The sequence below is a fragment of the Megascapheus bottae genome, chromosome 9 (assembly GCF_031878675.1).
Source record: "Megascapheus bottae isolate mThoBot1 chromosome 9, mThoBot2.hap1, whole genome shotgun sequence".
Taxonomy (NCBI): domain Eukaryota; kingdom Metazoa; phylum Chordata; class Mammalia; order Rodentia; family Geomyidae; genus Megascapheus; species Megascapheus bottae.
In genome coordinates this window covers 197,541-210,097 of record NC_143517.1, presented here as the reverse complement: position 1 = coordinate 210,097, position 12,557 = coordinate 197,541, and the positions used below count along the sequence as shown (strand labels likewise).

General features: G+C 40.4%; 1 protein-coding gene and 1 pseudogene across 1 annotated transcript in view; both read left to right on the top strand.

Annotated features, from left to right (window-relative positions):
• LOC150058669 (coiled-coil domain-containing protein 7-like) overlaps positions 1 to 12,557 on the top strand; it is a 263,512-nt gene that overhangs the window by 224,329 nt on the left and 26,626 nt on the right. The window contains exon 31 of the mRNA XM_090339663.1: positions 2,588 to 2,713. Coding sequence (XP_090195789.1) covers positions 2,588 to 2,713 — 126 coding nt within the window. The remainder of the gene's footprint in view (positions 1 to 2,587; positions 2,714 to 12,557) is intronic.
• Positions 5,005 to 6,516, top strand: LOC150058670 (C-terminal-binding protein 2 pseudogene; annotated as a pseudogene).

The following is a 12,557-nucleotide window of genomic DNA, read 5'->3' as shown; positions in this document are numbered from 1 at the left end:
AAACATAAAGCAAAAAATGAGAAAAGAAATAACATAGTACATTAAGAACAACAACCACCTGGAAACAGATTTATCCTCAGAACAGGTCTGAGAACCAATGGAATAGAACTGAAGACACAGAAATCAACCCACAAACTTATGGCCACCTAATCTTTGATAAGAGAGACAAAAAATAGAATGGCAGAGAGACAGCCTCTTCAAAAAGTGGTGCTGGCAGCATTGGTTAAGCACCTGCAGAAAACGAAAGTTGGTCCTTCTATGTCACCCTGCACCAGGATTAATAGCAAATGAGGTAAAAGCTGATACCCTGAAAGCTTTACAAGAGGGAATAGGAGATAACTTTTTTTTGAGTGTCAAGGCCATTTGTTTTTCTCAGGAGATTTAGTGAGATGAGCCACAAATGCTGGCCTATTGTCAGGTCCAATTACCTGTAGCAGCCCAAACCTTGGCTCTGGTTCTCCTGCAGCAACTTCTTAACATCTGTGTGGTCTCTTAGTTGAGTAAGCCTCAACCCTGAGAAAGTCTCTGCAAAGACAAGAAAATACCTAGTTCTACCTTGGTGAAATCTACTTGCCAAAATTCTCCAGGCAAAAGTGCCATACCTCTTACTCCTTCTGGAACAGAGGTAGTTTTGTTATCTACTCACTGGCAGCTGATACCTAGAAACAATACTATGTACAATACTTTTCAGGTGGGGAATAAAGTAAATTCATGACAACAATCAGTAAAGATTTGTTTCCCCCTTGTGGGTGTTTTGATGTGCTTGTTGCACAAGTTGTTTCCCCAGTGCATGAGAAATTAAAATTTTGGGGTCTAATGTCTTCAAACTGAAGGCAAAGTATTTAGAAGCATTTGTTCTCCCACCTCATCTAAGTAAGCAGGCTTTTGGGGAGTTAAGAAGAGGGGTTGTGACTAAAACATCGATAGGCTTTACCACCCTTTTGCTTTTCCCAATGTGTGTGCTATCTTTGTCCTTTGCTATGTAGAAATTCTGCAGTCAGCTTCCATCCCATTTATCCAATCTTTCTTTGATTTGTTGTTTTTCTGGGTCTTTATTTTAAAATTTTCTACCTGTGCCAAGGAGCCCTATTGTCTTTCCTAGTCCTTCCTGTAATATTTTTTAGGGTAGCTGCTTTTACCTCAAGGTCTTTTATCCATTTGGAATTGATTCTAGGTCTGGCTGACATATAAGGATCTAACTTTAGTTTTCTACAACTGTATAGACAATTCTGCTACTGGCATTTGTTAAAGAGGTTATCTCTCTCCCATCCTATTTTTTGTGGCACCCTTAACTAGTAGAGGATCACAATAGCTCAGTAGCTATTTGTATATGGTCACATGGAATATGACCATGTACAAAGATGTTTCTAATCTAAATGAACTCTAGATATGGAAACAAGAGCATTTTCTGTGTTCTTGTTGTTTTTCAATGTAATGTTTGAAGTCCTTTCTTTTTTTTTGTTCCCCCCCTCTTGGTTTATCCCTTGTCACTATTATTTATTTTAGTACCACATGTCTTGTATATATGTTTATCTGACTTGGGGAATGTAAGGGGAACAATAAAATTGTAAGCAAAGGACAAAGGATGAACCAATGCAACAGCTATACTGTGATGGAAATGAACTTTGTAACTTGGGGGTGGGGAGTCAAGGGAGAAGGAAAATGGGAGAAAAATGAGGGAGAAATTACAATGTTTGATAAGACATGTACTCATATACATAACTGTAACTCCTCTGTACATTATCTCAGTAATTCAACTAAATAAAAAAAATGACAAAGGGTATAGAAATTTAAAAAAAACAAAAGTGAAAAGGCAGGAAAAAAGAAAAGAACCACAGAAAGTAAAATACAAAATGTCTTTTTTCCATTTCTTAAACTTCATTTCGATAAGAAACATTTTATATGATCATATGCATATAGCTGAGGGACCAGCAAACCCCAGACTCAATTTAAGTTGATGACCCCCTCAAACTAACCCGGGTTTCATATGCTTATTAGTTTCATAAGGCTTCTCAGGAATAAGCTTGCTAAACAGCTTTGCTAGTTAGTTTTATAAGATGCTTTCTAAACAGTTTCACAAGGAGGCAGAAAAGGACAAAAATAGGAAAGAACAGCCAGCGCAGGCATACCATGTGGTTCCGACTCAGTACCCCTGTTCCTGTTTGCCCTGGGAGCTGTTTGTGGTTTTTGCCTTTAAAACTATTGTGTGAACCCTGAACAGGAACTCCTCCGGGCCTCGCTGATCTGAGTGTCTGCGGAAGAGTTACCTGCCTGGCTTGTATCCTGCAATAAACCTTTGCTATTGCATTTTGGACGCCTTGATTTCAGTGGTCTTCAGTGGGGGAACCCCTCCTCTGGGCACAACAATAGCTACTGAGTCCTTATGGTCCTCTCCTAAAAATACCTTCCTTTGGTTTCATTGTGTGAATGCTTTAGAGTTCCTGTTTTATTAATGATGTCCAAGTGTAATTTCTTGTCTTTTACTATCCATTGGGTTTACTTGTGGATTTATAGGCACATTCTAATGATTACAAATGAGGAAATCTATGCAACCTATGTAAAACTAACATTTTTCAAATATTTTCAGTCGAAGATGAAGAAATCTGTTCTCCTTATACAACTGCATCTCTAAAACCATTTTATACAACATTTAGACCTCTCTCAGCCATACATAAAAAGAAGAAGCTTCTTGCAGTGAAAAAGCAAGCTACAGGTAAATTTTAACCTTTTTGTACTCACAATTGTTTCAAAGAAATTTTAATTACATAGAAATACTAGATATTTATTAGGCTTAGTCATGAACAGTTTTCCAAATTCAGATAAAAGCATTTTAATTACATTCATATTTGAATTATTCACTCTTGAGGATGAATAGTGTTACTCCCATTTTTTAATGTTTTCACATTGATATACTATATCTTTTCAAAAATTTCCTTTCTTGACCATCATTACAATTCTCATGGATCATTAAGATAATTCATGGTAAAATATGTTTCTCTTTTTCCAGTACAAGGGTGGTTATATTAGAGAAAAACATTTATTGGAGACTATGTCATATAAATGCTTGTTAAGCATTATTTTGGTTTAATTATAACATTCACAGCCATATAATTAATATCTACATATCTCATTTATTGGGTGTTCAAGGACCGTTGTATAATTATCCTAGTATATTTCCTAAACTAATGAATTTAAACTTCAAAAGAAATATGTTTTTTCTTGAATTTATTGCATCTTATAATTCCTTAAAAATGGAAGTGCATTTGTAAGTAGTCCAAACAAAATATCAAAGGGTGGCTGACTAAGCTATTATTTCTATTGCATTTCTTGTTAATATCGACCATTCAAAGTACGGTAGATGTCTTTAACAATAGAAAATATTAGGGGCGAAGCCAAAGGAAAAAGTTTCGCAGGAGGGGCTGACTAGGGAGTGCCCTGGGCGGTGGGGACCAGGCGCGGCACTGGGCCGGCTTGGGCACCGCGGCCCCTCCCTTCTCCTGGTCCTCCATGGTGCCTGAGAGACCCACTCCCTAGGGAAGCGCCTTTCTTTCTCTCCCGGGCTTCCTCCCCACGCACCAGCGAGTTGGCCCAGGCATCGCGGGTGCTTGGGCAGCACGCAGGACTTTCTCCAGCTGCAGGCCCAGCAGCATGGCTTGGAGGCTGTGGGCCGCGTGGAGAGACCATGCACGCACGGCCTCCCACGGCTTGCTCTCTGCAGGCGACCATGGTAGAGGACATGGGATGTGTGGGCTTGCGAGAGGGTTTGTGGCTCTCCCTCTCCACTGCTGCAGAGCAGCAGTTGGCTCCCAGGGACCCAAAGTTAAGGATTTTATGGGGGAAAAGAGGAAATTTTTCGAGAAAGCCTGCTTGCTTGCCTGCGTGCCTGCTCGCGGTGGAGGCTGCTGGCATGGCCTACTTTGTCGCACCGGGCTCGTTTGCGCTACCCAGGGCAAAGAGAATATTCCTCCCTTACCTGCCTCCCCGCCCCGGGTTAAGTTCTTAGAGAGCCAGATGCTGGTAGCTTGACAGTTTGAATCTAGAATACGCACTAGAAATTTTCTAAGTGCTTTATTTGTAATCCTGTTGGGATAATCTAGAGAATGGTGGGTTTTTATCTGCTATGCGTGATTTTGAGGGGATCTTCTACTGGGAAGACTACAAAGTATTTCTTCCTTCAGAGTTTTATATCAACTATGGCACCACTTTCACAAAATTCTCTCTGAGCTGTTAAAGACAACTTAAAAATTACTCTTAAGATCCCTAGGTTCCCAAAGTAGAACTAACTAGCTTGTTTTCGCCTACTTCTGAGAATTTTACTGTTTTGAAATGTTGCCATTATTCTATAAATATTTTACACCTCGAAGTAATGGGACTTTAAAGGATCTTGTTTTTATAATCACTTGATTTCCAAGAGTACTTCTAAAAAGCAATTACAAACTAGTATTTAAAATGCTAATTCAACATCCTCAGCCACTGCAGCTTTAATATTTGAATAAGATTTCCTTTTTTTTTTAAACCTAACTTGGGCTGTATCCTGAAGTTGAAACACTGAATATCCTTTTGTCTGGTTCTGATACACTCCTAGAAAATCCCCCCCAGTGCCTTTTATATTGCCCTATTAGTTTTGTAGCTAGAAGCAGGCTCTCCCTCTTACAAAATATGCTTACAGTTGCCATTGAAGTTAGATGTTAGCCATGAATGTGCTTGCCTTTAATGAAGTCAGTGTAATCGTTCACACTTGATCAAGTATAACACGATCAAACAAAGGAAATAAGCCAGCATATTTCCGTGGAGCACTGAGGTTTAGTAATTTCTTCACCTTAAATGGTTGTGAACTAATGAAGCTATATTTTCTTAAAGAGACGGACAACCCATCAGGTAAGTTTGTGGACACATTTATATTGAGTGCATAGTGGCACAATGCACGCAGACTCCTGCGAGTTCCCCTAATTTCTTAGAGGACCGCTTTGCCTTTTGATTCATTGTTGCAAAGTTCGATAAAGAATGGACCTTGCGGATAAGCACAAAGTCAAGCGACAGCGATTGGATAGGATTTGTGAAGGTATCCGACCCCAGATCATCAACGGCCCTCTGGACCCCCGCCCCCTGGTGGCACTGCTGGGCGGCAGAGACTGCACAGTGGAGATTCCCATCCTGAAGGACCTGGCCACCGTGGCCTTCTGTGTCGCACAGTCCACTCAGGAAATCCACGAGGCTGTGGGTACCATGACGTACCACACCATCACCCTCACCCAGGAGTACCTGGAGAAGTTCAAAGCCCTCCGACTCATTGTGCGCATCGGCAGTGGCTACGACAACGTGGACACCAAGTCCGCTGGCGAGCTCAGCATCGCCGTGTGCAACATCCCGTCAGCAGCAGTGGAGGCTGCTCCACTGCTGACTCCACCATCTGCCACATCCTCAACCCGTACCGGAGGAACACGTGGCTGTACCAGGCGCTGGGGGAAGGCACATGGGTACAGAGCATGGAGCAGATCTGTGAGTTGGCCTCGGGAGCGGCTCGCATCCGTGGGGAGACGCTGGGCCTCATCAGCTTTGGTTGCACAGGGCAGGCAGTTGCTGTTCGAGCCAAGGCTTTTGGATTCAGCGTCATATTTTATGACCCCTACTTGCAGGACGGGATAGAAAGGCCCCTGGGCGTACAGAGGGTATACACCCTGCAGGACCTGCTGTACCAGAGCGACTGTGTCTCCCGTCACTGCAACCTCAATGAATATAACCACCACCTCATCAATGACTTTACTATCAAGCAGATGAGGCAGGGAGCGGTCCTCATGAATGCAGCCTGCGGTGGCCTGGTGGATGAGAAAGCCTTAGGCCAGGCACTCAAGAAGGGCAGGATACGCGGCGAAACCCTGGATGTGCATGAATCCGAGACATTCAGCTTTGTCCAGGGTCCGCTCAAAGATGCGCCAAATCTCATCTGTACTCCACACACAGCCTGGTACAGTGAGCAGGCCTCACTAGAGATGAGGGAGGCTGCCTCCGCAGAGATCTGCTGCGCCATCACAGGTCATATCCCAGAATTCTTTCACATCAGCTCCTTGGTCAGTAATAGACCAGCAAGCAATTCATCCTGAACTCAGTGGTGCAACATACAGGTATCTGCCGGGCATCGTGGGAGTGGCTCTGGGAGGACTTCCTGCAGCCATGGAAGGGATTCTCCCCGGAGGCATCACTGTGACGCGCAACCTCCCCACTGTGGCCCACCCCTCCCAGGCACCCTCTCCCAACCAGCCTACCAAACACTGGGACAATCGAGAGCACCCCAATCAGCAATAGCAGACAGAGCCGAGAGCAACCACTTAGATGAACGTGGGACCAAGAGGCAGTGGTGAATGGATGAACTGAGAGAAAAGGAGTTTGACAAGACACTCTTTCCAACCACATCCTGGACGAATGCACCATTGACGCTGCAGTGTTAAAGCTACAGGAGCTAGAAAAGAAGATGTCGTGTGCTCCAGAAGCACTGAGCGACAAGGACGTGACTTATTAATGAACAACTTCTGTTATTGTGTGTTGTTTTTCATCTGTGCATCCAATCACAAAGAAATAAATAGAGCTTTTTCTTTTATCAGTCCCCTGGGCACAGAAGGTTCCGAGCAACTTGCTCTAGAATGTTGCATCAAGAATTCCAAACATCGAAATAAAAATATTGAGAGGAAACTCCCACCTGACTCTAGCCCCTTGGGTTTCCAGGGGCTTCTTACCTCTTTTTGCTATTAGGAAGATTGAGTTACTACAAATTGGGGGAAACTGTCTGCCTGTGTCAGACATCAGCACGGCTCCTGTACAGAAGTGTCTCCCACCTGAACTGCATACTGAGTGGGCAAATCGGTTGTGAGTTCAGTACCCTCTGATGATGCAAAAAAGAAAAAAAATATTAAGTTTCACAAGGTGTTTGTACTCAAATATATTTTCTCCGTTTCAGATCCTCAGCTATTTTATTGAGTGGGAAGTCTTGAGCTGTTAAGAATTCAAGAAGAATAATGTTGCATTTCCTTATGTCTTAGGAAACACCTTTTATGGTAACGTGAGATTATCTAAGAACAATCCACTTTTTTAGTCATTGATAAATTTCTTTCTTCACGTGATATTTTATACAAGAAAACTTCAGATGTGTTGTTAGATGTGACTGCTTTTAACAAATCCTATTAGATTTGTATCAACTAGTTACATATGCTATTCACAGTCTTTTGTGAATCATTGCCTTTTTGTTTAAAAAAGATGGCCTTTTTTGACCCTGGTGCTGGTGCCAATACCTGTAATCTATCTACTCAATACCTATAATACCTACTCAAGAGACAAGTCTGAGGGTCATGGTTCAAAGCCAGCATGGGCACGAAAATTCATGAGATCCTCATCTCTAGCTAACCATCAGAAAACTGGAAGTGACACTGTGGCTCAAAGTGGTAAAGCACTAGCTCTGAGCAAAAATTGTTCAGGGATAGTGTCCAGGCCCTGAGTGCTAGTCCCATGACTGATAAAATAATATTGGAATGTTGAATTGAAACGTTTTTGTACAACTACTAATTATATTAAAAAAAACAAACCAGGAAACACCTTGCTTTTGTCTCAAAAGCTATATGTTTGGCTCCAGTGACTCACACCTTTAATCCTAGCTAATCAGAAACCTGAGATCTAAGGATCTTGTTTTGAAGCCAGCCCAGGAAGTAAATAAGACTCTCAATTAATCACCAGAAAAACAGAGGTGACACTGTGGTTCAAAGTGGTAGAGTGCTAGCCTTGAGCTGAAAAGTTCAGAGAGAGTACCCAGATGCTGAGTTCAAGCCCCATGACCAGCAACAACAACAGAAAGTGTTAATTACTTTAGTCTAGCCTTAAAATCATGGTCTTCATGTCTCAACCCATGAGTAGTGAGTACTGGGACAATAGTCATACAATCACCATAACTAGTTCTATTGTTCTAATGTTCACTTTTACTACCGTGAGGCACAAAATAACAATTGCCAAAGAATATGTTGGTTAAATTACATTATACAAATAAATGAAAAATTTGTAAGGAATATATGTTTATATGTTTATATGTTTAGAATAAGAGGTATGGAGACAGAAGAGGAAAAAAGGGTAACAATGAAGGAATTGATGCCATTGACCAAGAAGCACTGCAATCATAACCTGATTTATGGACTTGTAGCCCTTTTGTACAATTATTTAGTAATCACAATAAGAATGATTAATTTTGAAGACACTGCACTCTGGAGAGCTTCAGCATTTTGTATGAGGTCATCAAGTTCTTAAGTGAAAGGACCAGAGTAGAGTTCAACTATAGTTGATTCCTAATTATTCCTTAAGATAATCAAGTATTTGCTCATGTACTGATAATTGGGAAGCCGTTCAGAATCTCCATAGAGAGGAAACATAGCAAGAATGTTATGTGAAGCAACTGACTGGGTGCCAGATTCAGAGTGTATTTTCCTGAACTGGAATCCACCCCAATAGGGGACCATGAATCTCAAAAAAATATGTGTAGGCATTTATGCCTGCCCGAACTAGGGAGTGGAAATAAGAATATAATAGTCAGCATTGAAATAACTCTTCACTCTCAAAAAAAGACTGGCTCTTCCAATCTAGGGATGCAGAGAAGCCCTGGAGCATGATTCAGGCAATGGCTGGGGCAAGGTCAAGTTAAAGTGACAGGAATTTACATTTATATTCAGACATTACTTGTTAGTCTTTGCACTGAGCTACATCACTAATTTGTTTTATTGGCACATGTTACTTTTATTCAAAAATAATTCAGATACATAAATGTTACACAATAGCACAAAAAGTTCCTTGTATCTTTCAGGTAGGAACTGGTTTTAAGTCATGCCAAAGAGTAAGAATTATGGCCAGTAGTGTGGCCTAGTGGTAGAGTGCTTGCCTAGCATGCACGAAGACCCGGGTTAGATTCCTCAGTACCACATACATAAGAAAAATCCTTTGATAACTCTGTCTGGTTTGGGGATGAGAGTTATACTGGCTTCATAGAATGAGTTTGGTAAAGAACCTTCATTTTCAATTTCGTTGAAGAGCTTGAGGAGTATTGGTGTGAGTTCTGCTTTGAAGACCTTATAGAATTCAGCTGTGAATCCATCTGGCCCTTAGGTGGAAGGTCTCTTATTGCCATTTCTATTTCAGTGCTTGAAACAGGCCTGTTTTTTGGGGTTAGTTCTTCTTGGTTCAGTGTGGATATGTTTATATTGGCTAGAAATTCATCCATTTCTTCTAGATTCTCAAATTTGTTGGCATAAAGGTTTGAGAAGTATTCCCTCAGGATGCTCAGGATCTTGGTAATTTCTGATCGTTGTCCTTAATGTACTATGTTACATATCATCTCTTTTGCTGTCCCTTGGTTATCTCATATTGTTACAGCATCTCACTTTGTTATCTGATATATTGGATATGTTTCTATTTGGTTATTTGAAATTGGATAGGGAAGGGGGGAAAACAAGACGATGGGTGGGGGTAGGGGGAGGGAAATGGGGACAAAGACATGAGAAAGGGTATCAATGTATGTGAATTAATGCACCTTCTATCTGGCAAATATAATGTAACCCTTCTATTAATTACAATAAAAATATATGAAAAAAAAGAAAAATCCTGAAGTGATGCTGTAGCTCAAGTGGTAGAGAAAGCCCAAACACAGTGCTCAGGCCCTGAGTTCATCCATCAATACTGGCAAAAAAAATTACAAGAAGCATGAAGACAGAGGGGCTAATCTAGAGGGGCTAATCTAGGAATAAACACCTTGAAAAGAAGACTAAGATTCTACTGAAATTGCTTTTCATCTTTTTTTTAAAATTTATTTATTTTTTATTGTAATTAGTAAAAGGGTTACATGGTATTTGCCAGATAGAAGGTGCATTAATTCACATACATTGATACCCTTTCACATCTTCTCTTTTTTCTTTATAGCTTAGTGTCAATTTTTTTCCCTTCCAGCAGGGATGCTATGTTAAAAGTCTAAGACTACAAGAAAGATTATCCTTATATTTTTATTTTATTTTTTTTATTTTGCTGGATTGGGGTTTAATTTATGGAGACTAAGCAACCAAAATGCAATTGTCCTTTTGTGGTCATTCATTTATCTGACAAAGATTTGTTGACTTGCTTCTGTGGACTCACCAGTCATTGTCAGCACTGATAATTAATGATAATGCCCTTAATTTTATATTCAGATACTTAGATAATGAACATACCATCCAGTCATGTTGTAAGCAGTAGAAAAATAAGAATGGGAGATACATTCCTTAAAATAATTAAAGCCATATATGACAAATCTACAGCCAGGATCATACTAAATAGAGAAAGGCAAAAACCATTTACCTTAAAATCAGGAACAAGACAGCCATGCTCATTCTTTCCACTTCTCTTCAATATAGTGCTGGAACCGTTTCCCAGAATAATAAGGCAAGAAGAGAACATCAAAGGGATCCACATATGTGAAGAAGAAATGAAACTATCCCTGTTCACAGATGACATGATCCAATATAGTGAAAATGGCCAAAATTGATATATACATATTCAGTGCAATCCCCATCAAAATCCCAAAGACAATCTTTTTTATTTTTCTCTTTTTTTATTGTAATTAGTAAAAGGGTTACATGATATTTGCCAGATAGAAGGTGCATTAATTCACATACATTGATACCCTTTCACATGTCTTGGTACCCATTTCCCTCCCCCCCCACACCCCCTACCCATGTTGGTTTTCCCCCCTTCCCTATCAAATTTCAAATATCCAAATACAAATAAATTCAATATATCAGATAACAAAGTGAGATACTATACCAATATGAGATAACCAAGGGACAGCAAAGGAGATGAGAGACAACATAGTACATTAAGGACAACAATCATTCATTATATGGCTTTTGTTTCAATATCCTGGAGGTCCTTTCAATTAGCTTCACATTATATGGCCTTACGTATCAAAATTTTGCTCTATTGCAGATCTCTGCTAGTAGAGCCCAAGGTTTGTACTGATTATGACGAATGAGGGAAACCATTGAGCCTAAGTTCCTTTGAGTCTGGCTCACTTCACTTCATATGATTTTTTCTAAGTCTTTCCATTTCCTAACAAATGGGGCGATGTCATTCTTTCTGACAGCAGCATAGAATTCCATTGTGTACAAATACCACAACTTGTTGATCCACTCATCAACTGAGGGACATCTAGGTTGGTTCCATATCTTTGCTATGGTGAATAGTGCTGCAATGAACATTGTTGTGCTAGTAGATTTAGTATGTCCTTGTTTCTGGATGGTTGGGTAAATGCCAAGTAGTGGAATTGCTGGGTCATAGGGGAGTTCTATGTTTAGACTTTTGAGGCTCTGCCACACTGCTTTCCACCATGGTTGAACGAGTTTGCACTCCCACCAACAGTGTAGTAGTGATCCCTCCTGGCCACATCCCCTCCAGCATCTGTTGTCATTCGTTTTCCTGATCCTGGCCATTCTAACTGGAGTGAGGTGGAATCTTAGAGTTGTTTTGATTTGCATTTCTTTTATGACCAGAGATGTTGAGCATTTCTTCATGTGTCTATAGGCCATTTTTGTTTCTTCTTCAGAGAAGACTCTCTTTAAATCTTTGGCCCATTTTTTAATGGGATGGTTGTTAATTTGGAGGTTAGTTTTGGAGTGATTCAATTTTTTGAGTTGTTGATACATTTTAGATATGAGGCCTTTGTCCGTTGTTTGGTCGGTGAAGATCTTCTCCCACTCTGTAGGCTTCCTAATTAGTTTACTAGCTATGTCCTTTGCCATACAAAAGCTCTGCAGTTTAATGCAGTCCCACTTATCCAGCCTTTCTCTGATTTGTTGTGATTCTTGGTCCTTATTAAGAAAGTTTCGACCTGTGCCAAGGAGGCCTAGTGTATCTCCTATTCCTTACTGTAAAGTTTTCAGTGTGTCAGATTTTACCTCCAGGTCTTTGATCCATTTGGAGTTAATTCTAGTGCAAGGTGACAAAGAAAGATCCAGCTTTAGTTTTCTGCAGGTGCTTAACCAGTTCTGCCAGCACAACTTGTTGAACAGGCTGTCTTTCTTCCATTCTATTTTTTGGCTCCCTTGTCAAAGATTAGGTGGCCATAGGTCTGTGGTTTAATATCTGGGTCCTCAGTTCTATTCCATTGGTCTTCAGGCCTGTTCCTGTGCCAGTACCAAGCTGTTTTGAGAATTATAGCTCTGTAATAGAGTCTAAAGTTTGGAATTGAAATTCCTCCAGCGCTGTTCTTTCTGCTAAGAAGTGTTTTTGCTATACGGGGTCTTTTATTATTCCATATGAAATCCCTTTAGTAGTATGTAGTAACCTTTTTTGTCTTTTTTTACTAATTTTAGTTTGAAGTCTATTTTATCTGATATGAGGATGGCAACTCCAGCCTGTTTATGGGAGCCATTAGCTTGATAGAGTTTATTCCAACCTCTCACTTTCAAAAGATGATTGTTTTTTTGGGTACGATGTGTCTCTTGAAGACAGCAGAATGATGGCTTTTGCTTTTTGATTCAACAAGACAGCCTATGCCGTTTAAT